The 24,768-nt window shown below is 38.7% G+C and overlaps 1 protein-coding gene across 1 annotated transcript in view; it reads left to right on the forward strand.

Annotated features, from left to right (window-relative positions):
- Positions 1–24,768, forward strand: part of c6h10orf67 (chromosome 6 C10orf67 homolog) — a 153,709-nt gene that overhangs the window by 36,718 nt on the left and 92,223 nt on the right. The window contains exons 6-9 of the mRNA XM_059971335.1: positions 4,021–4,168; positions 5,356–5,414; positions 5,724–5,789; positions 23,443–23,496. Coding sequence (XP_059827318.1) covers positions 4,021–4,168; positions 5,356–5,414; positions 5,724–5,789; positions 23,443–23,496 — 327 coding nt within the window. The remainder of the gene's footprint in view (positions 1–4,020; positions 4,169–5,355; positions 5,415–5,723; positions 5,790–23,442; positions 23,497–24,768) is intronic.

Consider the following 24,768-nt stretch of genomic DNA (forward strand, 5'->3'; position numbering starts at 1 on the left):
TTCTGCCACTAAATGGACAATTGTGTTCATGATGTAGTCTTCTTTGCACTAGAAGAATTAAACACAAGTTGTCCAAGTGCATTACTTAACATTGCTGTTCTGTACTTAATTTTGTTTCTGAATCTGCTGTTTCAACACTTCAGTTCCTTATCCCATCAGTTCTTATTTACAAGAGGCTTGAAAAATCTTCTTTATTGTCCTTTAGTCTGAAACTGACTAGTCCTGACATTTTTTTCACCCCATTCCAAATAACTCATTGTGGAATAATTATTTTTTGCTCAGTTGCTTTTTTTGTCTTTTCTCTGATTAGAATGTTACCTACATACATCATTCGGCATTTGTTCATCTCTGTACTAATAATACATAACCTACACTTCTTGGCTTTTACCTGCTGTATGTCCTACGTCCACTATATCACACACCACATCCAACCCCTTCAACTCTCTCAGCCTACATAGTCAGTGAAATGACATCAGTTTCCCACTATGCACACCCAGATACCAATTCTCCATTTTCCATAATTGTCTCAGTTTGATAATGAAACCTGCTTTTGCTCTATTAAAACCATAAGACATGGGAACAGAATTAGGCCATTCAACCCATAGAGTCTGCTCTGCCAATTCATCATGGTTGATGTATTATCCCTCTCAACCCCACTCTCCTGCTTTCTCCCCATAACATTTAATGCCCATACTAATCAAAAAGTTATCAACCTCTGCTTTAGATATACCTAATGACTTGATCTCTACAGCCAACTAAGACAACGAATTCCACAGATTCACCACTCTCTAGCTAAGTTCCCCCTTATTTCATTCCAAAAGGGGCATCCTTCTATTCTGAGGCTATGCCCTCTGGTTTTGGACTCTCCCACTTTTGGAACATCCTCTCCACATCCTCTTTATCTAAGACTTTCAATATTCAGTAGGTCTCAATGAGACTTCCCCTTATTCTTCTGAACTCCAGCGAGTACAGGCCTAGAGCCATCAAACACTCTTCATGCAATGACCCTTTCATTCCCTGGATCATTCTCGTAAACTTCCTCCAATGGCAACACATTCTTTTTTCAATATAGATTATTTCAGTGGGACTAGATTCTGGTTGTTTCAGATGGTGACAGGCATTCCTCTATGAAATTGAAAGAGATGTTCTATCCTCCCATCTGGATTATCCAGTCAGTAGAGAACCAAATGCGAAACTAAATCTGGATTCCTAGTACAGAGTTCAGGAGCTGCAGCTGAATCAACAGGGAAACAGATTTCACATTATCAGCTGTATGGTCTCTGCAGCAAGGGGTGAACAACTCAGGCAGTGTCAAAGTTAAACCTATTGTTAAGTGTTGGAACTGTAAGAGGGAAGAAGGGATTGGGGGAAGTGGAGGGGGGTGTAGGGAAGGTATGCAGGAGACTAAGATGTTATGTGTTGTACATTATTGATTAACACAACCTAAATTAAATTTAAATCACTTTCATCTGAGGACTCCCAATCTGACGTACATGTTCTGGAATGTGACTGAGTAATAGAATTAAACCTAATATTTAACATAACTTTACATTGAACATGGAACAGTACAGCACAGGAACACACTCTTCAGACCACAGTGCTGTGCTGAACAAATTAAACTAGTGATCAAAAGCCTAACTGAGCTGATGCCATCTGTCTACACAATGTCCATATCCTTCCGCTTCCTGCACATTCAGTGCCTGTCTAAGAGTGTCCTGAATTTCTCTATGGCATTTGCCTCCAGTACAACTCCTGTCAGTACATTCCAGGCTCCCACCATTCTGTGTATGAAACTTGCCCTGCACATCTCCTTTAATTACAATGTCCTAGTGAATTTGCTTGTTCTTGTCACTTTTGGAAATGCACAGAAACCACATATCCTGAGGTATGAGAGAAGCCTTAATCTGAGTTACCTTAATTTTTCTTTATGTTTTAATTTAGTTGCTGAGATCTGGTTTAGACCGGGACACTTTGTGCAACATTCTATATTTACTTGCTTAGCCCAGTGATAGCACTCACTTCTGAATTAGAAGGTTCTAGTTTTAAGCACTGTCATCTGCCTTGAATATATATTTAAGGCTGATCATTCAATTGTTGTATCAAAACCTGTCAACTATCAAATGAACCATTAAAGAGGATGCCAGAAATTTCATGAAGCAATGTTTCGCTGTTTTGATTTGTAATCTTGTTATCAAACATTTAAATTTCAGTATTCAGAAAGGAAATCAATCTGAAAGTTGTAAATTGAGCAATTAAATTACTAGAGGGACCTCTAGCGTGCAATGAAAGATTATTGTCAGCTGTCTGAATAGCTGTTACCAATAGATTTTGTTATCTCTTGAAAGTAGTGATTGCAGTTATTGTGCTGAGTAGCAAGGTGTTTACAATCGGTGCACAATATAAATATCACAACCATTTTAATATATATTCATTCAAAATGTATGCAAATTTAGGAATGTAACTGAAGGTTAATAGCTTGTCTGAGAAGCATTAATTAATCACAGTGAAATATTTCTCACTTGGCCATAGCTGGTTTCCATTCTTATTGCCCGTCTTGCAAATAGCAAGTTTCTTAATTTTTCTGAAGCTCAGGACTGCTGCTGGGGGCAGATGGCAGTGAACACCAGCACAAAACCTGCCACTCAAAGTGTAACAGATGACTGTAGCTACAGAAAACCATCCCTTTGTTTGTCTTGCTAATGAGTGTCCTCATTGCGGCAGGAGACTTGAATAGTTAATTATTTGCAATTCTTAACTGAAACAAGTGGTGGAGCTAGAGGTAAGGATTGTTAGTTCAATGCCTAAACCAAAACTTGAAAGACAATGATGCATTTGTAGTATTCAGGCAGTGTCAAAAAAGATACTTCATTTACCAATTTAAATATTTCAATATAATTTCTGATCATCAATCAATTTAAGTTTAAATATCTTCCTGATATTTGTTACATAAAATGGTCAACTCAGAAGTTTCCTGGCCATATCATCTTTTAATCTATACGTCATTCAATTGTTGTTAAAGTAAAGTAGTGTATGCATGAAGAACACTGCTTTAAATCATTACTGTCTAATCTTTACTACTAAACATATGCCTTTACATCAAACAGTTTTCATGAATGCGAACTTACAAGTTTTTTTGTGTCTGTCTTTTTTTCTCCAGGAATAGATATCTGAAATTGGAAAAAAAAAGCATTAAAATTGTATTGATTTAGCATTAATGGATAAAATAACTGCTTAAATGAAGTTTTCTAAAAGCTTACAGTAATAAAGGGTAAAACTGTTCTTTCTGCAAGTTGAAGCAAAGTGTTCGGTAGTATCAACCCGCCTGCACAGCCTACGCGTGACAGGCATGCAAAGCCATGTTAATGTTCAGAATATGAATTATCTCCGGGTGGCTCCATCACAAAGTAGAAAACCAACTGTGTGTATATCAGCAGACCTGATGGACTCCATGTGGCTTCAAGCCTGAAAACTTCACTACTTTGACATGTGATGTGCTCTTTATGACTGTGGCAGTACTGTCAGTGAGGAATGGCAACAATGGCAACAAGCCCCCTTCCTAGCTCTGCACTCTGCCACCCCTGGTGTTGTCCGGCTACACAGTCCCCTGCCTGCCTAGTTACGGACAGCAGTCCTTGAGCACATAGAGGGATGTGGGTGGATGGGCCACAGCTGCCTGCCTGGACACAGCTACCACAATGCACGGACCTGAATGATGAGGGCACACAAACAGTATGATATGTATTATTCTCATCAATAAAATGTCCCCATGAATTATTGTCTTTGTATGTAATGTACTAGCAGCTTTTTACCAAGATTCGGTTTTGGAGGGGTCTACTTTTTTTTTCCTCCACACATTTCTCTTTTTTTGTGTTTGTTTCCTATTCATATTCCAAACGATTCATAAAAGCCAGAAAGTTGGATGACAGCTCTGTTGTGTAATCATTTTCATATTGGCTACACAGCTTGCCATTTCAGCTTTTTGTTTTCTGCCTGACAAAAGAGTTCTGTTATTTTTTTCAGATCAATTTTAACTTGAAGAACGAATCTGAGAAGGAACAGCTTATTGAAGAAAATCAAGGACTGAAGGAACAAATTAGCTCATTGGTGCAGGATGCCGAAAATATGTCAAAAACAATTATTTTGAATGAAATGCAAATAGATAAATTAGGTAATATTGGATGTTACAAATAAACTATGAGTGCATAAATACAATTCTTGAGAGATCAATCTCCTGAAAATGTTTTTAGGCAATGTCCAATTTAACAGTACAGTGAAAGTCTGTTCATTGTTTTGTCTGGGTATAGATATGTGCAAGGTGTGTACAGGTTTGTTTGAGGAAGTAAATATTCAACAGGTGTTATTTTTCCAGTCAAATGATGCAGGTGCTTTAGTTTACACAAAGTAACTGGTTAATTTTTATCCATGCATCATTATAATAGAGATTATTATTTCTTATGTTTTATTAAAAGTCATCATACTTAAGCTGATATAAAATGCATTATTAGTAGCTATTAGCAAAGCTTGATTGATAAACTGCATGCTTCATTTTTTTATCCATTTTAACGGTGCACATTCTTTGCAATATGAAATGCCCCTTTTATTTGTACTGGTTTACTGATTTTATCCACGAGAGATCTAGCAACATTGGCTGAATTTTGAAGAGATTCAGCTTATTTTTGTGAATGGATGAAGGGAATGAATCCATCCAAAGGTGGCACCAATATGAAATTCATTAGCTTTTCTATTTGAAGGTTGTTGCATCAATAACATGAAAATCTTCATTGCCATTTGGATAACATATTTTAACTACATAGGTGTGATGTGAGCACCCTTTTTATTTGCAACAAATTGTTGCTTGCTTTCTCTGAGCACGTTAATAGAGTGCTTCATTCAGTTTGGTTGAAAATGAATGACAAAATTTTTCTTTGTACTTTAATTGATTAGCTATAGTACAAGAAAATATTAAGTTGTACTTGACAGATACCATATTACTTATTGCTGCTTGTGAACTAATTTAATGGTGTGTATTGCTTTTGATGAGAAATGCTTTGAGCAGATAAAGAACCACCTGCTAAAGCACTTTGTATTGGCTGTGACTAACAGACAACGACGTTCATGGGCTGGGCACACAGTCACACTTGGCCCTTGAACTACTCCCTAATATCCATTAGACCAGCCGGCTAAACAGCAGGGGCAAAGCAATGAAGGTCAAGGGTAGTGCTCAGGGTTAGTGTCCTGCTAGGTCCTCCATCCAGAATGGATTCCAGTGGGCTATGGTTTTTGACCTTCAGCAGTAAGAAGGAACAGAGACATCTGAAGATCTGATTTTCACAGTCTGCTCTCCTTTATTTTCAGATAGTGAACTTGTAGTTCTAAAAGAGCAAAGTGCAAACACTGAATGGGAAATGCAAAAGGTATTGTTTCATAAGTATATATTTTCTTTAGAGCACTTTAAGGAATTATTTTAGAGGGCTTTAAGGATTTAAGTTTTATATACTGTATAGGAACAATAAACTTTCAATGAAAGGTACAATATATGTTTGAGTGTTTTGTACATATAAACCATCATATAAATCATGGTATTCCAATATTATTTGAAGTAAAATATGATATACAAGATATACTATGAAGGAAACATATTTACCAATGAGATGTAAATGATAGGATAATTTCATGCAACTAGGTTGGACAATTAAAATATTTCATTTTTGTGTCCTCTGTAGTTACTTCAGTCTGAAGAATATTTGAAAAAAGCATTGGAAAATGAAAAACAAAAAGGGAAACAAATGGTAAGTTGCTGTAATTCCATTGATCATCATAATAAAAGCATCATGGCTTCAGTAAGTTGCATAGTATTTGCAATGTTTACATTCATAATTACATATTAAAAATGTAAAAAATGCTAATTTCAAGTATGATGTTGATCAGAAAACTCACTATTCTAAACATAAATTTAAACTATTTAAAGTAGTGCCTTAAATAGTACCTTCATTCAAGATTTATGCATATTTTATGACATTAATGCCTATGACTATGTTCCCTATTCTATCTTCTTTGAAATTGTTCCATATATTCTTAATGAAATCATTGTCAAAATTACCTTTGCTATTTTGATCTGCCCAGTTTATATGAAGATTAAAATCATTCATGATTATTGCAGTACCTTTTTTCTTACAAACTGTATTATTTCTTGACAAACAATATATAATACAGTATGGCCTCTGTTAATGGACCCATTGATTATTGCTACCAAATACTACTTTGCCCTGTTCTTTATCTCCTCTCAAACTGAATCTTATGCTTTTTCAGTGTTTAGTCATGGCCTTTTGGTTGAAGAAATAAACGGGTAGACTATTTTCTAAATGGAAAGAAAATTCAAAAATCTGAGGTGCAAAGAGACTTGGGAGTCATTGTGTAGGATTACCTAAAGGTTAATTTGCTGGTTGAGTTGGTGGTGAGGGAGACCAATGAGATGTTAGCATTTATTTCAAGAGGGTTAGAATATAAAAGCAAGGATATAATGTTGAGGCTTTATAAGGCACTGGTGAGGCCTCACTTGGAACATTGTGAGCAGTTTTGGGCCCCTTACTGAGAAAGGATGTGCTGATATTGGAGAGTGTTCAAAGGCTGTTCATGAAAATGACTCCAGGATTGAAAGGCATGCCATATGAAGAGAGGTTCATGGCTCAGGGATGGTACTCACCGGAATTCAGAAGAATAATGGATTACCTCATTGAACCTATTGAATGTTGAAAGGCCTCAATAGAGTTAATGTGGAGGGGATGTTTCCTGTGGTGGGGGGAGTCTAAGACCAGAAGACACAGCCTTAGAAAAGAGGGGCATTCTTATAGAAAAGTGTTGAGAAAGAATTTCTTTAGCTAGAGAGTAGTGAATCTGAAATTCGTTGCCACAGGTGGATGTGAAGGCCAAGTCGTTAGGTATGTTTAAGGCAGAGGTTGGTAGATTGAGAAACCAGAGAGGCTACAGAAGGACTTAGATTAGGAGAATGGGCAAAGAAGTGGCAGGTGGAATTTAGAGCTGAACTGATCTCATCCTTTATTTGCAAATTTACCTCACATCCTCTGTCTTTCCACAGTTTCTTCCTTAATCCTATCTTGTATTTTGGACACTTTAAACCAGGACACGTGTTCTGCATTTGACCACAAGAAACACAACAGAATACCACAGATAACAAGATGGACAAACTACCATTGTGCAAAGACAACAAACCGTGTAGATACACAAAAAATAATAATAATACATACTTAATGTAAATATTCAGAAAACAAGATTCAGCATTCCATGTGAGCATATGCAACTCTGATAAGTACACACAACTAAACTTAAAAGAAAGCCTAACCCAAATAAATGAAAAAATTATCACTATTGAAGAAAAAGTTAACCAATGGAAGTGCATGACCCTCCTTGGAAGATATCCCCACAATTTGAGCAGATTATATGTCAACAAGGAAGCGCCGAATGCTTGGCTCAGAGTTAGAGACCTCTTCCCAGAAACAGAGGGTTTCCTTGTGGCAATACAGGATCAAGGGGTTAGTACAAAAAACTTCAAAAATACATACAAAAGACCAACAAATCCAGACGATAAACACATAAAACAATTCAACACTATAAATTGAACTGACTTTATTTTTTACATCCTTCACATACATGAGGAATATGTCTCCATCTAAATGCGCAATGTGCAATCATAGTGATTTATAATAAACAGAACAATCAATGTAACACTCTAATCAGAATGAGTCGCTCAGTCTGATGGCCTAGTGGAAAAAACTGTCCTGGAGCCTGTTGGTCCTGGCTTTTATGCTGTGGTACTGTTTTCCAGATGGTAGCAACTGGAATAGACCATGTATGGGGTGCCAAGGGTCCCCAATGATTCTTCAATGATTGAGAGCCAGTCAGGATGCTCTCAATTGTGCCCCTGTAGAAAGTCCTTGGGATTTGGGAGCCCATACCAAAATTCCTCAACAGTCTGAGATGAAAGAGGCGTTGTTGTGCCTTTTTCGCCATACATCTGGTGTGTACAGACCACATGAGGTCCTCAGTGATGTGGATGCTGAAGAACCTAAAGCTGTTTACCCTCTCAACCCCAGATCTATTGATGTCAATAGGGGTTAGCCTGTCTTCATTCCTCCTGTAATTCACAACCAGTTCCTTTGTTGTAGCGACATTGAGGAAGAGGTTGTTTTCTTGACATCACTGTGTCAGAGGGATGACTTCTTCCCTGTCGGCCACCTCGCTATTGTTTGAGATTAGGCCAATCAATGTAGTGTCGTTGGCAGAGGTTCCTGTGGTAGGTTAACTCAGTCTGATTACTTACACAAGCACAATCAAGTGGCAAACATCATTCACCAAAATCTTGCTTTAAAATACTAACTCATAAAAGACACCATACCTTGCTATAAATACAAGCCTGATCCAGTTTTATTGTCAGAGTCCTACAGCTTGTATTAGATTAGGATGATCCATAATGACCATCTTGATATACTATTACAGGATAAATAAGTAAGAACAACTTAATAGATATAGCCATTCTAAACACACATAGCATACAGAAATCAATAACTGAAAAATACCAGAAATGTGCTGAGTTAAAAGGGGAAATTGAAAGACTATGGAACATGAACAGGGTATACATTATCCCAATAATAATATCTACATCTGGTATTATCCCAAAGTCACTGCAGCGTTAAACGATTAGGCCTACACAGTAATATTTACGTAAATCTTCAGAAAGCCACAATACTGAACACCACTAAAATAGTCTGAAAGTCCACAATTGAGAAATGAGTATGCCTGGCTATGCCCATACCTCAGGTTTTACCAGCTTGAGCTGAGAAAAAATTAAAATAATAATAATAATAAAAAATGATTTTTTTAAAATAAGCAATAAATATCGATAACATGAGATGAAGTGTCCTTGAAAGTGAGTTCATAGGTTGTGGGAACAATTCAGTGATGGGGCAACTGAATATGAGTTAAGTTATCCCATCTTGTTCAACAGCCTGATGGTTGAAGAGTAATAAGCGTTCCTAAACCTGGTGGTTTGGGTCCTGAGGCTCCTCAACCTTCTCCCTGATGGCAGCAGAGAGAATAGAGCATGGTCTGGATGTTGGGGATCCTTGATGATGGATGATGCCTTTTTGCAACTGCGCTATATGTAGATGTGCTCAGTGGTGGGAAGGGCGTTACATTTTGAGATCCCCCTTTTTTTGTAGACTTTTCCTTTTAAGGACATTGCTGTTTCTATACCAGGCCGTGATGCAATCAGTCAATATCCTCCTCATCACACATCTATAGACATTTATTAAAGTGTTAGATGACATTTTGAATCTGCAAACTCCTAAGAAAGCACTGCCGTCTTTCTTTCAAACAACACTAACGTGCTGGACCCAGGACAGATTCTCAAAAATGATAACACTGAGGAACCCTCCTCCTGAAGTAATAAAATCTGCTTTTTGGTCTTGCTGACATTGAGTGAGATGTTGTTATTGTGGCACCACTCAGCCAGATTTTCAATCTTCCTCCTGTGTGCTGATTCATCACCACCTTTGATTCAACCACAAAAGTGGTGTTGCCTGCAAACTTAAAGATGGCATTGAAGCTGTGCTTAGCCTCACAGTCATAATTATGAAGTGAGCAGAGCAGGGGTCTAAGCACATAGCCTTGTGATGTACCTGTGTTGATGGTAGTTGTGGAGGAATTGTTGCCATTCTAAATTGACTGGAGTATGCAAGTGAGGAAATCGAGGATCCAGTTGCATAAGGAGGTATTGAGGCCTAGGTCTTGAAGCTTATTAATCAGTTTTCAGGCGATGATAGGATTGAATGCTGAACTGTAATCTTTGAGGAGGATCCTGATGTATGCATCTTCGCTGTCCAGATGTTCCAGGATTGAGTGAACAGCCAATGAAATGGCATCTGGCACAAAGACCTGTTGTGAAGGTAGGCAAATTAGAATGGGTCTAAGTTGCTTCTCAGACAGAAGTTGATATGTTTCATCAGCAACCTCTCAAAACACTTCATAACAGGCATTGAGGCAGGTTACCACGCTCTTCTTAGGCAGCAGTATAATGGAAGCCTGCTTTTAGCAAGTGGGTACCTCAGACTGCTAAAGCAAGCAGTTAAAAATATCAACACACACAAAATGCTGGTAGAACACAGCAGGCTAGGCAGCATCTATAGGGAGAAGCGATGTCGACGTCTCGGGCCGAGACCCTTTGTCAAATATCAATGTATAGTTTAGCCAGTCAATCAGCACAAGTCTTTAGTACCTCATCTAGGCCAGAAACTTTCATGGGTTCATCCTTCTGAAGGATGCTCTTACGTCCGCCTCAGAGACTGAAGTTACAGAGTCGACAGGGGCTGTGAGAGCTCGTGAAGGTTTTTTGATGGTCAAAGCAAGCATGAAACATTGTCACCTGTGTTGCTTGGTTTACTCTGTAGGAAGTGATAGAATTTGAGCCCTGCCACAACTATCAAGCATCCTTCAGTAATTTGGTTTGGACTTGCCACTTCGCACATAAGCTGGTTTTCCAAAGGTCGCACTTGGACCTCTTGTGTTTTACTTCAACACCAGTCCCATATACCACTTATCTGTCCTTCAGCAGACTGTGAATCTCTTGGTTTATCCTGGGCTTCTGGTTAGCAAAGAATCTAAATTATTTTGTGGGGACATACTCGTCTATGACTGTTTTTAGGAAGTCTGTGATAAGCGTGGCATATTCCTCAGTTCCTCTGGTGGGTCCTCTGGAATCTTGCTCTTTAACCCTTGCCTGTATGCAGGTAGAAGGGGGACAGCCCGATAATCAGATTTCCCAAAATGTGATGTGGAGATGGAATGATAGGCATTCGCAATCATAGTATAACAGTGGTCAAGTGTGCTCAGATCCTTTGTGCTATAGCTGAGATGTTGATGACAATTGGACAGGGATTTCTTCAAACAAGCCTGACTGAAATTGTGCTTTTGATTTAAAAGGCATTGGGGTAAGATGTTTCTTCTTTGCTGATCATGGCACTCAATACCTCAATTACTTGCTTAACACTGGTCTTTGGTGTTATGTAAGTTACAGTCAGGATTATGGAGGAGAACTCTCCTGGCAAGTAGAATGATTGGCACTTAATCATTAGAGGTTCCAGATCAGGGGAACAAAAGTGTGACAAGACCACTGTGCCTAAGCACCACAAAGAGCTTATCATAAAAAAAAGACTCCCACCTTTTGCTCCCTTCAAATCAGCAGTCCAGTCCATCCAGTGAATCCAGAAGCCCTCAGATCTGACCAATATTTCTGGCTTGTTCAGAGTGAGCTATGTCTCTGTGAAGCAGAGAATCCAGCAATCCCTCATTTCCCTCCAACACAGTAATCTAGCTCTTGGTTCCTCAATTTTGTTCTCCAGTGACTGTGCATTTGCGAACAAAATGCTGGGTAGAGGATGTTTTACACCTCAACATTTTAGTCTGGTTTGGAGTCCTCCCCTCCTCCCTCTCTTCCAACCATAGCGATGTACTTTGTCCAGTTTAATGTGCCTTAGATGCATTTATGAAATTTTAAAATTATGAAAGGCACAGATAGAGTAGATAGTCATTGCTTTTTTTCATCGGAGTGTAGGGCATAAAACAGATTTAAGATTAGAAGAGAAAGATTTAAAGGGGGTCGGCAGGGCTAGCTTTTCATACAGAGGGTCATGGGTATACATAGGTAACAAGCTGCCAGAGAAGGTGGTAGAAGCAATTAAATCATTTAAAAGATATTTGGACAGGTTTCGAATCAGAATCGGGTTTATTATCACTGATGTACTGAATGCTATGAAATGTGTTGTTTTGCAGCAGCAGAATAGTGCAATACATGGAACATAGAACAAAGAAATCTACAATACATTACAGGCCCTTCAACCCACAGTGTTGTGCCAACCATGTAACCTACTCGAGAAACTGCTGGAATTTCTCTACTGCATAGCCCTCTATTTTTCAAAGCTCCATGTGCCTACCTAAGAGTCTCTTAAAAGACCCTATTGTATCCACCTCTACCACTATCACTGGCAGTGCGTTCATCATACCCACCACTCTCTGTGTGGAAAAACTTAGCTCTAACACCCCACCCCCCCTTACCTGCTTCCAAGCACCTTAAAACTATGTCCCTTTGTGTAAGCCATTTCTGCCATGGGAAAAAGCTCTGGCTATCCACATGATCAATGCCTCCCATCATCTTATACACCTCTATCAGGTCACCTCTCATCCTCTGTCACTCCAAGGAAAAAAGGCTAAGTTCACTCAACCTATTCTCATAAGGCATGCTCTCCAATCCAGGCAACATCCTTGTAAATCTCATCTGCACTCTTTCTATAGAATGTGCATCCTTCCTGTAGTAAGATGACCAAGACTGAACACAGTTCTCCAAATGGGGTCTGACTAAGGTCTTGTCTAGTTCATTACCTCATGGCACTTGAACTGAATCCCATGGTTGATGAAGGACAACACACCATTGTCAATCTGTGCAGCAGCTTTGAGTGTCATATGGACATGTGCCCCAAGATCTTGCTGATCCTCCACACTGCCCTGAACATTACCATTAATATTATATTGTCTTCAAATTTGACCTACTGAAATGAACCACTTCACACTTATCTTGAACTCCATCTGCCACTTTTCAGCCCAGTTCAGCATTCTGTTGATGTCCTGCTATAACCTCTGACAACCCTCCAGACTATCCACAACATCACAACTTTTGTGTTATCAGCAAACTTACAAACCCACCCTTCTACTTCCTCATCTAGGTCATTTATAAAAATCACAAAGAGGAGGGGTCCCGGAACAGATTCCCTTGGTACACCTCTGGTCACTGACCTCCATGCAGAATACAGACCATCTACAACCACCCTTTGCCTTCTGTGGGCAAGCCAATTTTGGATCCACAAAGCAAGATCCCATGCCTCATTACTTTCTGAATGAGCCTCGCATGGGGAACCTTATTAAATGCCTTCTGAAATCCATATACACTACATCCACTGCTCTACCTTCATCAATGTGTTTTGTTACAATCAGGCTCATAAGGCATGACATGCCCTTTACAAAGCCATGTTGACTATCCCTAATCAGATTGTCTCTCCAAAAGCTCATAAATCCTGCCCGTCAGGATCTTCTCTGACAACTTGCTGACTACTGAAGTAGGACTCACTGGTCTATAATTTCATGGGTTATCTCTACTCCCTTTCTTGAACAAGGGTGAACACTTGCAACCCCTAATCCTCTGGTCCTTCTCCCATCCCTATTGATGCTGCAAAGATCATCGCCAGAGGGTCAGCAATCTCCTCCCTTGCTTCCCACAGTAGCCTGGGGTATATCTCATCTGAATTCTGCGACATATCTAATTTAATGCTTTTCAAAAGCTCCAGCACATCTTCTTAATGTTTATATGTTCAAGAATTTCATTCTGCTTGGACCACAATTGCCAAGGTCCTTTTCCCTGGTGAATACTGAAGTAAAGTATTCATTAAATACCTCCGCTACCACCTCCAACTCCATGCACACGTATCCATTATCACACCTGATTGGTCCTATTTTCACACAGCTCATTGTCATGCTCTTCACATACTTGTAGACTGTCTTGGGTTTTTCCTCAATCCTGCTCGCCAAGGCCTTCTCATGGCCCCTTCTAGCTCTTTCATTTCATTCTTATGCTCCTTCCTGGCATCCTTGTAATTTTCTAGAGTAGCTAGTTTCTTGAACCTTTTGTAATTTTTTCTTTTCTTCTTAACCAGATTTTCTACAACCTTTGTACACTATGGTCCTTTACTCTACCATCCTTTCCCCACCTCAATGGAATATACCTATGCAGACACCATGCAACTGTTCCCTGAACATTTCCCTGAGAACATCTGCTCCCAATTTATGCTCCAATGTTTCTACCTAATAGCATCATATTTCCCCCACCCCAATTAAATGTTTTTCCAAATTGTTTGCTTCTATCCCTCCAGCACTATGGTAAAGGAAATAGAGTCGTGATCACTACCTCAAATGCTCTTCCACTGAGAGATCTGATACCTGACGAGCTTCATTTCCTGATACCAGATCAAGTACAGCCTCTCCTCTAGTTGGCTTATTTACATATTGCATCAGGAAAATTTCCTGAACAAACCTAATATACTCTACCCCATGCAAACCCCTTGCTCTAAGGAGATGCCAATCAATATTAGGAAAGTTAAAATCGCCCATCACAACAACCTTATTATTGTTGCACCATTCCAGAATCTGTACACTAAAGTCTGTATATCAATACATTAAAACTACCATAAGTTACAAAAGTAAATATACAGTAAATTAATAGATAAATCACACAATAAATAGACAGATAGATAGGGTAAAAAGAGAGCAAAATAGTGGGGTAGTGTTGAGTTCATGGATCATTAAGAAATCTGATGACAAAGGGAAAAAGCTGTTCCTAAAACATTGAGTGTGTGTCTTCAGGTTCCTGTACCTCCTCCCTGACAGTAGTAATGAAAAGAGGCATGTTCTGGATGGTGAGGGCCCTGAATAATGATGCCACCTTCTTGAGGCACTGCCTTCTGAAGATATCCTCAATGATAGGGTGGGCTGTGCCCATCATGATGGAGCTGGCTGATCCTAGAAGCTTTTTCAATTTTCTTTGATCCTGTGTATTGAAGCTTCCATACCAGGCAGTGATACAACTAGTCAGAAAATTGTCAATGGTACAAATAAACTCTTCTTGGGCTTCCAGCCAGGTACAGGTATCAATTTTAACTGACGTTCAGTGACAGACTCTGCCATCTTCATCAGGGATGATGCCTTGATATGTCTTGTCCAGTGGTATTTAACCCCTGTCATCCAGCCCTCCTGATTGATTAGTCCTCATCCAATCAGGTTTCCACTGTCCCACCTTGTTTACAATCGAATTCCAGTTCTTACTTAGAGTGAGGCCTTTGTCTTTGTTAAAATTCTTTTCCTCTGGTTTTATTTTAATAGTTTCCTCAACCAGGTGGTTCCAAAAGCCATTGGTGTGAAAGAATAGTTTTGTGCCATCAAAGTCAATCCTATGCTCATTGTGAATGCAATGTTCTGTTACCGCAGATTTCTCCAAGTAACCCAAATGGATATTGATGAGGGTCTCCACTGTATGTCCTATCTGTTCAATATACACTACTCCACATTCACAGGAAATCCTGTAAATGCTAACTGTCCTGAGACCCGGGTCAATAGTAGTTTACTGCAATGATTGCTGTGGGAAGAGATTGAGTTGGCTAAGCCGATATTCATTGCATTTTAGAAAAATGAGAGGGAATCTCAAAAATGTATGAAATTCTGATGGGTGTAGACAGATTAGGTATTGGGATAATGTTTCTGATGGCCAATTTGTCCAGAACCAGGGGTCACAAACTTAGAACATGTTCATGCCATTTAAAACCAAAGTCAAGAGAAATATCTTCACCCAGAGGGTAGTGAAGCTATGAAAATCTCTATCACAGAAGGCAGCATATGCCATCCTTAAATGTATTCAAGAAAAAGAAAAGGTTTATTTCTTAGTACTAAAGGGATCATAGGATATCAAAGGATCATCGAGCAGTAGCAAAGTTAGTGGAGCTGCTGTCCATAGCTCAGCAACCCAGGTTACAATTTGACTCCAAAAATTGTCTGTGTGGAGTTTGTCTATTCTCCCCACAACTGCATTAGTCTCCTCTGGTATTGCAGTTTCCTCCCTCATCCAAAAATGTGCAGGTCATTCAGTAAAATGGCCACTATAAATCACCCTAAAGGAATGTGGTGAAAATAAAATGGATTGGATTATGTCAAAGTAGGTCCTCAACAGTCAGTGTATACTCAGTGGGCCAAAAGGACTGTTTCTGTGTTGTCAATTAATGACTCTTGAACTCCATGATAAGGAATGAAGGAAAATGAAGTAGATGATAAGAATAGCTTTGAATGGTGGTGCACGCCTGAAAGACAGACTGGCCTACTTTTACTTCTATTTTGTATTTTCAATGTCCTTTCATTGATTCTGTTCAACTTGTATAACAATTTCCGAATGCTGTCTATCAATTCCTCTATTTCTTTTGGTTAGATATATTGAGCTATATTTAATCACTTTCAGCTATATTCAGGTTGCTGCTGATCCATCTCCACATTACAACTTAATGTTATTGTTGCAATACATTATAGATTGAATATAAATGAAACCTGTTGTCTTTTTAAATTCAAGTCGAGCTTATTGTCATTTAACTATATACATGTATATAACCTTATAATGTATATAGAAACAAGACTTTGTTTCTCTGAACCAAGGTGTAAAGCACATTAGTACACATAACACAAAATAACTTATGAAGGTAAGAATAAAATCTACAGTTGAATCACACTTAAATAACAAACTAAAGTGCATTAATACTAAATATTGTAAGGTACAGAACAGATTAAGTAGTGACACTTCAAATATGATGTGGCAGGGAGTTCAGACACCTTATGGCCTGGGGAAAGAAACTGTTTCTCATCCTGACCTTTCATGTTTTTATGCATCATAATCTCCTGCCTGATGGTAGGAAGTGAAAGAGGGTGCTGGATGGATGGGTGGGATCTTTAATAACACTAAGGGCCTTGCATATGTAGCACTCCTGATAAATGCCCAAGTGGATGGTAGGGGTACCCCTATGATCCTCTCAGTTGTTTGTTGACCCTTCTTGTGTGTAGGGTCCTTTGTAAGGACTTGTAGTCCAAAGGTAGATCGTTTCCATACCCGGTGGAGATGCAATTTGTCAGAAAGCTCTCAATGGTGCTCCTGTAAAATGCAGTTAAGATAACAGGGGAGCAGGAGAAAGCCTTGCTTGCCTCAATCTCATCAGGAAGTGGAGGTGCTGCTGTACCTTCTTGTTCAGGGAGGTGATATTCAAGGACCGAGTGAGGTCATTCGTGACGTGAACTTCCAGAAACTTGGTGCACTTAACTCTCTCTATGGAGGAACCATGTATTTACAGAGGGGGATAGTTCATCTGCCTGAAGTCCACAATCATTTCCTTTGTCTTCTCCACGTTCAGGCTTTGGTTGTTCTTTACACACCAATCCACCAGTTGCTCTGCTTCCTCTTTATACTCCATTCGTCATTATTCTTGATAAGGCCAACCACTGTTGTGTCATCTACAAATTTGATGACACAGTTGAGCTGGATCCTGTGACACAGTCATGCGTTAGCAGTGCGAACAGCAGTGGGCTCAGCACACACCTTGGGGAGCACCAGTGGTCAGCATAGTGTAATGGCACTAGAGACGTTGCTGCCCACACAGACTGACTGTGGCCTTACTGAAATTGAACTTAAATAAGCAACAGATGATTATAGGTGTTGTCATGTGCCACTATGTTTAAATCTTTTTGTCTTTTACTCCAGGTAATACAAAAGATAACTATTATATGTATTTCTGTCAGTTACTACTGTTACTTTCCATTCAAGTAGTTTGGATGAACTGCTACTAGCAATCAATAGTAAATAAGAGATGAATTAGTCCAAGCTATAAAAAATTCTTATCTGCAATTCTGAAACCTACGGCAAAAAAAAGCCAGTCATCAAAATAAAATCTTACAGAAATTTCTATATACCAGAATCACAAGAATTATACAAAATATAGGTGGATATTACCAGCCCATTATTGATGAGACTATTTCAGTTGTGAAACTTTGCTATTCAGGCAAATCATGCTGAATTGGAACTGGAACTGTCAGTGTTCAAACTTCATTATGTCTTGGCAATGCCTTTGTTGAATATGGAACTCTGAGACTTTCTGAATGAGAGATAACTCTTTATCTGTCACGACATACAGCCTTTGGAGCCACTCTTGTTGGGACTCCCCAGCATTATACAAAGGGATTTCTACTGAAATCCCAGGCCTGGCATACACCAAAGACCAGATTTATTTTGAAAGAAATTTTAGGCATTACGACTAGGAGGCAAAAGGCAATTTAATTGTTTAATTATTTTACTAATAATTATTTATGTAATTATTTCAATTTTAATTAATTCTAAGTCTCAGTGAAAGCCAGACACATTTAAAACTATTAACACTCCTGACTGATTTAACAAAGGAGAAAGCTTCCCGTAGCTTTGCAGTGAAAATTGAATATTCGTGAATTCAAAATCCTGGCACAATGCCAAAATGACAAAAATGAAGCCCTATTACTAAAAAGGCTCCTAACTTTTATGTTCAAAGTATATTTACATTGATGTTATATCAAGGGAGATGCATGCTTGCCCAACTTTGGTTCCATCCCCCTTGAAATATTTTTAGATAATTAAATACCTCCTTTTATTTGGGGGTTAATAAGGTTTGCAGCCATTTTTTGGAAGGCTTAATTGTAAAAATATTTAGTCTGTTTAATTCGTCATAGCAAATGCAACACATTTTACAAAGGAAAAGAATACCAGATGTGGTGTTTTCAACCTGAATTGCAGAATTTCTGGACATTAGCTTCTCCAGTTTCCATAATTGGTATTCTATTTACAATAATAGAAGTTCTTCTCATTCACTTGTGTCAATGCACAGTGTCATAGAAGTTGTGCATTGTGCTCTGTGGCAAAAGAGGCAAATTTACATTACATTACAGAACAAAATAATCTTTATGCTCTTAACAGCCTTCTCTAATAATTCTTAAAAGCCTTGTATTTCCAAGTCAGGGATAGAGAGTGGTAAGAAGGGCAACTTACAGATGGTTGTATTCCCATTACGTTGCTTTTCTCATGCTTCTAGCTGGTAGGGATTGTGGGTTTGGAAGTTGTCTGAGGTGTCTTGGTGCATTGTATCTTGACTGTACTTTCATCCACCCTGCTTCCTGTCTGAACTCCATTCCATTCTCCTAGTTCTTTTATCTCTTTTGAAATGTTGCAATGACACACAGGTGCCTCTGAAATGTCTTCTGTCCTGAACCATGGTTTTCCCACTACTGTAGAGGACATAGCCCTTAACCAAATCTCAAATGTTTTCTGTACTTAGCAGACCCTCTTTTCCTGGAAAAAGAGAAGTAGTATACACACCAGTCTACACCTTCCACCCACCAGTCTCCACATTCTTCGCAACTTCTGCCAGCACCAACAAAACTTCATTATCAAAGATGTATTCTCTTCCCTTTTCATCTTTTCAAAAAAGTAATTCCCTTAAAGACTCACTGAAAATCTCTTTTCCACCAGCAATGAGTTGCAATACCTGCCTCTTCCCTTCCCATCATCCAGAGAGCAAAATGGTCTTTCTATGTGAGGTAATAATAAACATTCAATGCTGATAGTCTAGTCTCTATTACATTCGATTGAATGATTGTGCTCTTCTGCACACCGCTGTTGTGCCAGATAGTGGTTATTTGAGTTACTGTCATCTTCCTGTCAACTTGAACCAATCTGGCCATTCTCCTCTGACCTCTCCCATTAACAAGGCATTTTCACCTGAATATCTGCTGCTCACTGAGTGTTTCTTGCTTTTTGCACCATTATCTGTAAACTCTAAAGAATGATGTGCCTGAAAATCCAGGAGAGCAGCAGTTCCTGAGATATTCAAACCACTCCATCTGATACCAACAGTCATTCCCTGGTCAAAGTCACTGAGATCACATTTCTTCCCCATTTTGATGTTTGGTCTGAACAACAACTGAGCTTCAACAAGGTTTGCATTCTTTTATGCAATTGGTTTGCTGCCACATGATTGACTGATTACATATTTCCAATAACAAGTGGATTTACAGGTGTACCTAATAAAGTGCCCACTGAGTGTATGTTTAATTTGTTTAATAAATAATCTATGTCTTACATTATTTCCCCAATGTCACTTTCTTTCAAATCAGCACTACAGCATAGAAAAAGGCCCTTTGGCCCATCCAGTCTAGGCCAAACTATTCTCCTGCCTGGTCTCATCAACTTCCACCTGGACCATAGCTGTCCATACACTTCCCATTCATGAACTTATTGAAACTTCTGTTAAATAATGCAATCAAGCCAGCATCTACCACTTCTGATGGCAGCTCATTCTATAATTTCACTGTCCTCTGAATGAAGAAACTCACCATCAGGTTCTCCTTAAATATTTCACCTTTCATCCTTAACCTAGCTCTCCCCAAACTCAGTGAAAAAGGCCTGCTTGCATTTACCCTGATAATTTTGTATAACTCTTAGCCCTTCTTTTACAAATATCTATAGAAATTCTTAATTTTAAAATTTTCTGCCTAGATTTATCTGTAACTTCCCCTTTATTATTCATTTTTAATCATTTTTTGCTTTTCTTTTCTCTCCAGTCTTTTGACATGTCACTTGTTTGCATCATGATATGCTTTGTTTAGTTTTATATAGTCTTTAACTTTTTTGGTAAGCCATTAATAGTGGATTCTCTTCTTGTTATTTTTTGTTGCAATATACATATTCTGTGTTTCCTGAAAGATCCCCATAAATTTTCATCTCGGTTGACTGATTGCTTAACCTAAAATGCCAGTTCATTTCAACTAGTTATATTTTCATATCTTATCATTGCCTTATTTAAGTTTAAAATACTAGTCTCAGACAAATTCTTCTCCCATTCAAAATAAATTGAAACATATTATAAGTACTTCTGCTTTTGACTTTAGATTCATCTGTGATTTTGAGAAACTTGCATTTTGTTTCTAAGTGTAGGAGATTATTGGAGGACTCAGCAGGTCCAGCAGCATCCGTGGAAATGAACAGTCAACGTTTTGGGTTAAGACCCTTCATCAGGACTTAAGAGGGAAGGGGCAGGGGCCCTATAAAGAAGGTGAGGGGCGGATGGGAAGGAGAAGGCTGGTAGGTGTCAGGTGAAGAAGGGGAAAGATCAAGGGGTGTGGGAGGGGAAGCAGGGAGGCGATAGGCATGAAAGGTGAAGAAGGAATGTAAGGGGAAAGCACTATGGGTAGTAGAAGGAGGCGGAACAATGAGGGAGGAGATAGGCAGCTGAAGGAGGAGGCAGAGTGAAATTGGGATGGGGGAAGGGAGGGGAAGGGAATTGTTGGAGAATTGTTGAAGGCAAGTTGGAGAATTGTTGAAGGCAAGTTGGAGAATTCAGAGGTCATGCCAAGGGGCTGGAGACTACCCAGACGGTATATGAGGTGTTGCTCCTCCAACCTGAGTTTGGCCTCATCATGGCAGTAGAAGAGGCCATATATGGACATATCGGAATGGGAATGTGAAGCAGAGTTGAAGTGAGTGGCAACCAGGAGATCCTGTCTGTTGTGGCGGATGGAGCGGAGGTGCTCAATGAAGCGGTCCCCCAATCTGCGTCGGGTCTAACCGATGTAGAGAAGGCCACACTGGGAGAAGGAGATTGGGAGACTGCTTCATTGAGCACCTCCCTGCTGTCCTCTATTCCATATTTTACAACATCATGTCATTTTTTTTATTTTGTAAATTCTTTGTTTAGAAGGTGTGAACTGTTGTGCTGTACAATGGAAAATATTTCAAAGTATAATGAAAAGAAGCTGAGAAATTGAATTAGCCCAAAACCAATTGTGCTTTATTTCTTCTTAATCAGTAAATTGTGCTTAGAAAGGATCTTCATGCATGCTTTAAAATCTTTGCTTTTGCCCTCGGAAGTTCTTCCCACTGGGAAATTGAACTAGAGCATTTCCTGTTGAAACTTATCCCAATCCAAGAGTTATTCCCCCACCAAATGCTCACTTTCATGTTATAGCCTTTAGCAGAGAGACAGCACTGACAAAGATCACAACATCTACACACAAAAAGCTACACTATTTGGCTTCTAAAAGGCATCAACCACTGGGCAAATCATGATTAGACCACCCCAGAAAGTGAGGATGCCTTATTGCCAGACATTCCACCACAAAATACTTACATCCTTTACTCCTGCTTTTCCTCCCTTTAAATCTTCTAATCTCCATTTTCCTCATCTTCATGACATTAAGTGAGATCACAATAGAGCTACTGTTTAGCAATGCTGACCTGCTTCTTAATGGGCAGAAAACTCAGAAAGATGACATCTGTACATACACAAGTTCACCTCAAACGGATTTAGTAGGGTAGTATGTTTTAAAAGGTCATAAAACAATGTTTGTGATTACTTAAAGACTAAGGTTCCAATTTAGTGTTAGTCCTTGTTTTGTCATTAAAGCAAAACATTTACCTACTTAGTACACCAAATGAAGGCAAAATCGAAATTTCAGCATCACAGAACTGGAAAACATGGAACCAAGCCATTTGGTCTAACTTGTCCATTGCCAACTTTTGGTTCATAGTCCTCTATTCCTGAACTATTCAGGTGTTCATCCAGGTACTTCTTAAATGTCACAGCAACCTAGCTATAATTATTCTTTTAAGCAGTGCATTCCAGGTACATACCACTCTCAGGTTGAAGTAAGTCCCCACTATGTCCTCTTTGAATCTCCTAGTCCTTACCCTAAATCTTTGTCATCCAGTTTTATCTACCTCTGATATGGGGAAAGTTCCCTGTAGTATACTCTAAATACACCCCTCTTCATTTTACATAATTCAGTCATATTCCCTATTAACTTCCACTCTAAGGAGAACAGATCTAGCTTCTTCATTCTCTCCTCATAACCATATTGCTCCAACCCAGGCAACATCCTCATGAATGTCACCTCTACAGCACTGGCACTGGATCAGAACTATGTGCAGAACTCCAATTCAGGTCTAATCAAAGTTTCATAAAATTTGTGTATAACCTCCCTACTTCTGAATTCCATGCCCAAACCAATGAAAGTCAATATCACAAAAGTCTTTCTACTTATGCTACACACACAAAATGCTGGAGGAACTCAGCGCGCTGGGCAACATCTATGGGAAAACAGTATAGTTGATGTTTTGGTCCAAAGCCCTTCATCAGGACCGGAGAAAAAAAGATGAGGAGTTAGAGTTAGAAGGTGGGGGGAGGAGAGGAAGAAACACAAGGTGAAAGGTGAAAGCAGGAGTGGGAGGGGTGAAGTAAAGAGCTGAGAAGTTGGTGAAAGAGATACAGGGCTGGAGAAGAGGGATCTGATAGAGGAAAGAAAACAATGGAAGAAAGAAAAGGGGTAGGAGCACCAGAGGGAGGGGATGGGCAGGTAAGGAGATAAAATGAGAGAGGGCAAAGACAATGGAGAATGTTGTTGACCTGCATTGCCCATTCAAGGATTGATGGACATATCCTCCAAGGTGCCTGTTTTCCTCAATACTTTTAAAGATTCTACCATTCATGGAGTATGTACCGGCCTCTTTAGTGCATCCAAAATGCTTCACCTCACATTTGTCTGGATTAAAATCTATCTGCCATTTTCCTGCTCATTTCAGTAAAACATTGGTATCTCTCTAAAGTCTAAAATTACCTTCCATACTATCAACAATTCTAGTCTTCTACATATTTCCTTAAAAATGAACAGGAGCTGATATACAATACTTAACAAAATTTTGCTAATTCTTTCCATTGACAGTTGGAACTACAGAAGTTACAAATGGAAAAGGCGTTACAGGTTACATTGCTGAAGGTAAGTGGCCCTCTTCTTGCCAGCCTAATTTTCAGAACAATTGCATTGGGGTTTCATGGAAGGAGTAATTGGTTTTGTGAGTGTATCAAGAAGTTGTAAGGTGTTTTAAATGTGACTTAATCCATAGAAGACGAAGTAATGGATATCCCTGTACTAAAAAATAAACTTAGGAGGAAGTGGCTAGTGTAGTGATGTTTACCTAGCATCGTAGAATTTAAAAAGAATCATGGGCATATAAAACTTATTCTGATCTGAGGCAAATGATCACAATGCAAGATTCAAAGCTTTATTTGTAGATTTAACAGCGTTAAACAAAATAAGTCAGAACTCATCAATCTTTGACTGCAGTTCCATTATTAATCTGCTTTGAACAATGATGACACATAAATAAAGGGCATTATGTCATTAGCTAGTAGTGAACTATTTCTGACTATCTTGTGAAGGAAATTTATCTTTTGTAAATGGAAAAAAACTGCTTAAAAAGGACTAGAATTAAATAAATTAAGCTGATAAGAGAGTAGTACTGAGCTGGACCATGTTGCTCTCGTGACGGAGGATAGTATGATGGGGAAAGTCAAATAACTAAAACTGTATGGGACAGATTTTTTTCAAAAAGGAAGGACATAAGTAATCTCTCCAAACTCAATTTACTTTTTAATTACACATTGCTTTTGAGAGATTAATGTATAATGAAATTTGCTGTAGTTCCATATAATTTTCTAATTCTTTTAAAATACTCCTGATAATAAATATACAAAAAGAAAGAATGTGCATTAGCTTCATGGCAAACAGTGTGCGTATATTGAAAGCTCTGAGCACATTTGACTCAAAGGATAAATAGGCCCATTTCATGATGACTTCATTGTAAGATCTGATTATAAATGAACTGTGAGAAATGGAAAGATGATTGTGTTACAGAAACCTCATGAACATAGTGCACAATAACTATGCATGACAATGACAGTGACCTCATATATCATTGTCAATGGCACACTTTGGATTTGTATAGCTAGCATCACAGTATTAGAGAAAAACAAAATCAGCTGGCCTAAAGTTGCCAGAAACTTGCAAACCAGAAAAGTTGCCTAATTTTATTGTTTATTTTGAATTTATATTTAGGACTAACTGACAACTTTGCAAATTAAGAAAGTGAGGTTCATACCCATTTTGGCAATTTAAATACTGTTACTTGGTGGATGATATAATTTCTGTTTTAAGTTACTTCGATAAGAATCCATAAATTTGGATCTACACTGTAAAATCAATCAAAAT

The sequence above is a fragment of the Hypanus sabinus genome, chromosome 6, assembly GCF_030144855.1.
Source record: "Hypanus sabinus isolate sHypSab1 chromosome 6, sHypSab1.hap1, whole genome shotgun sequence".
Taxonomy (NCBI): Eukaryota; Metazoa; Chordata; class Chondrichthyes; order Myliobatiformes; family Dasyatidae; genus Hypanus; species Hypanus sabinus.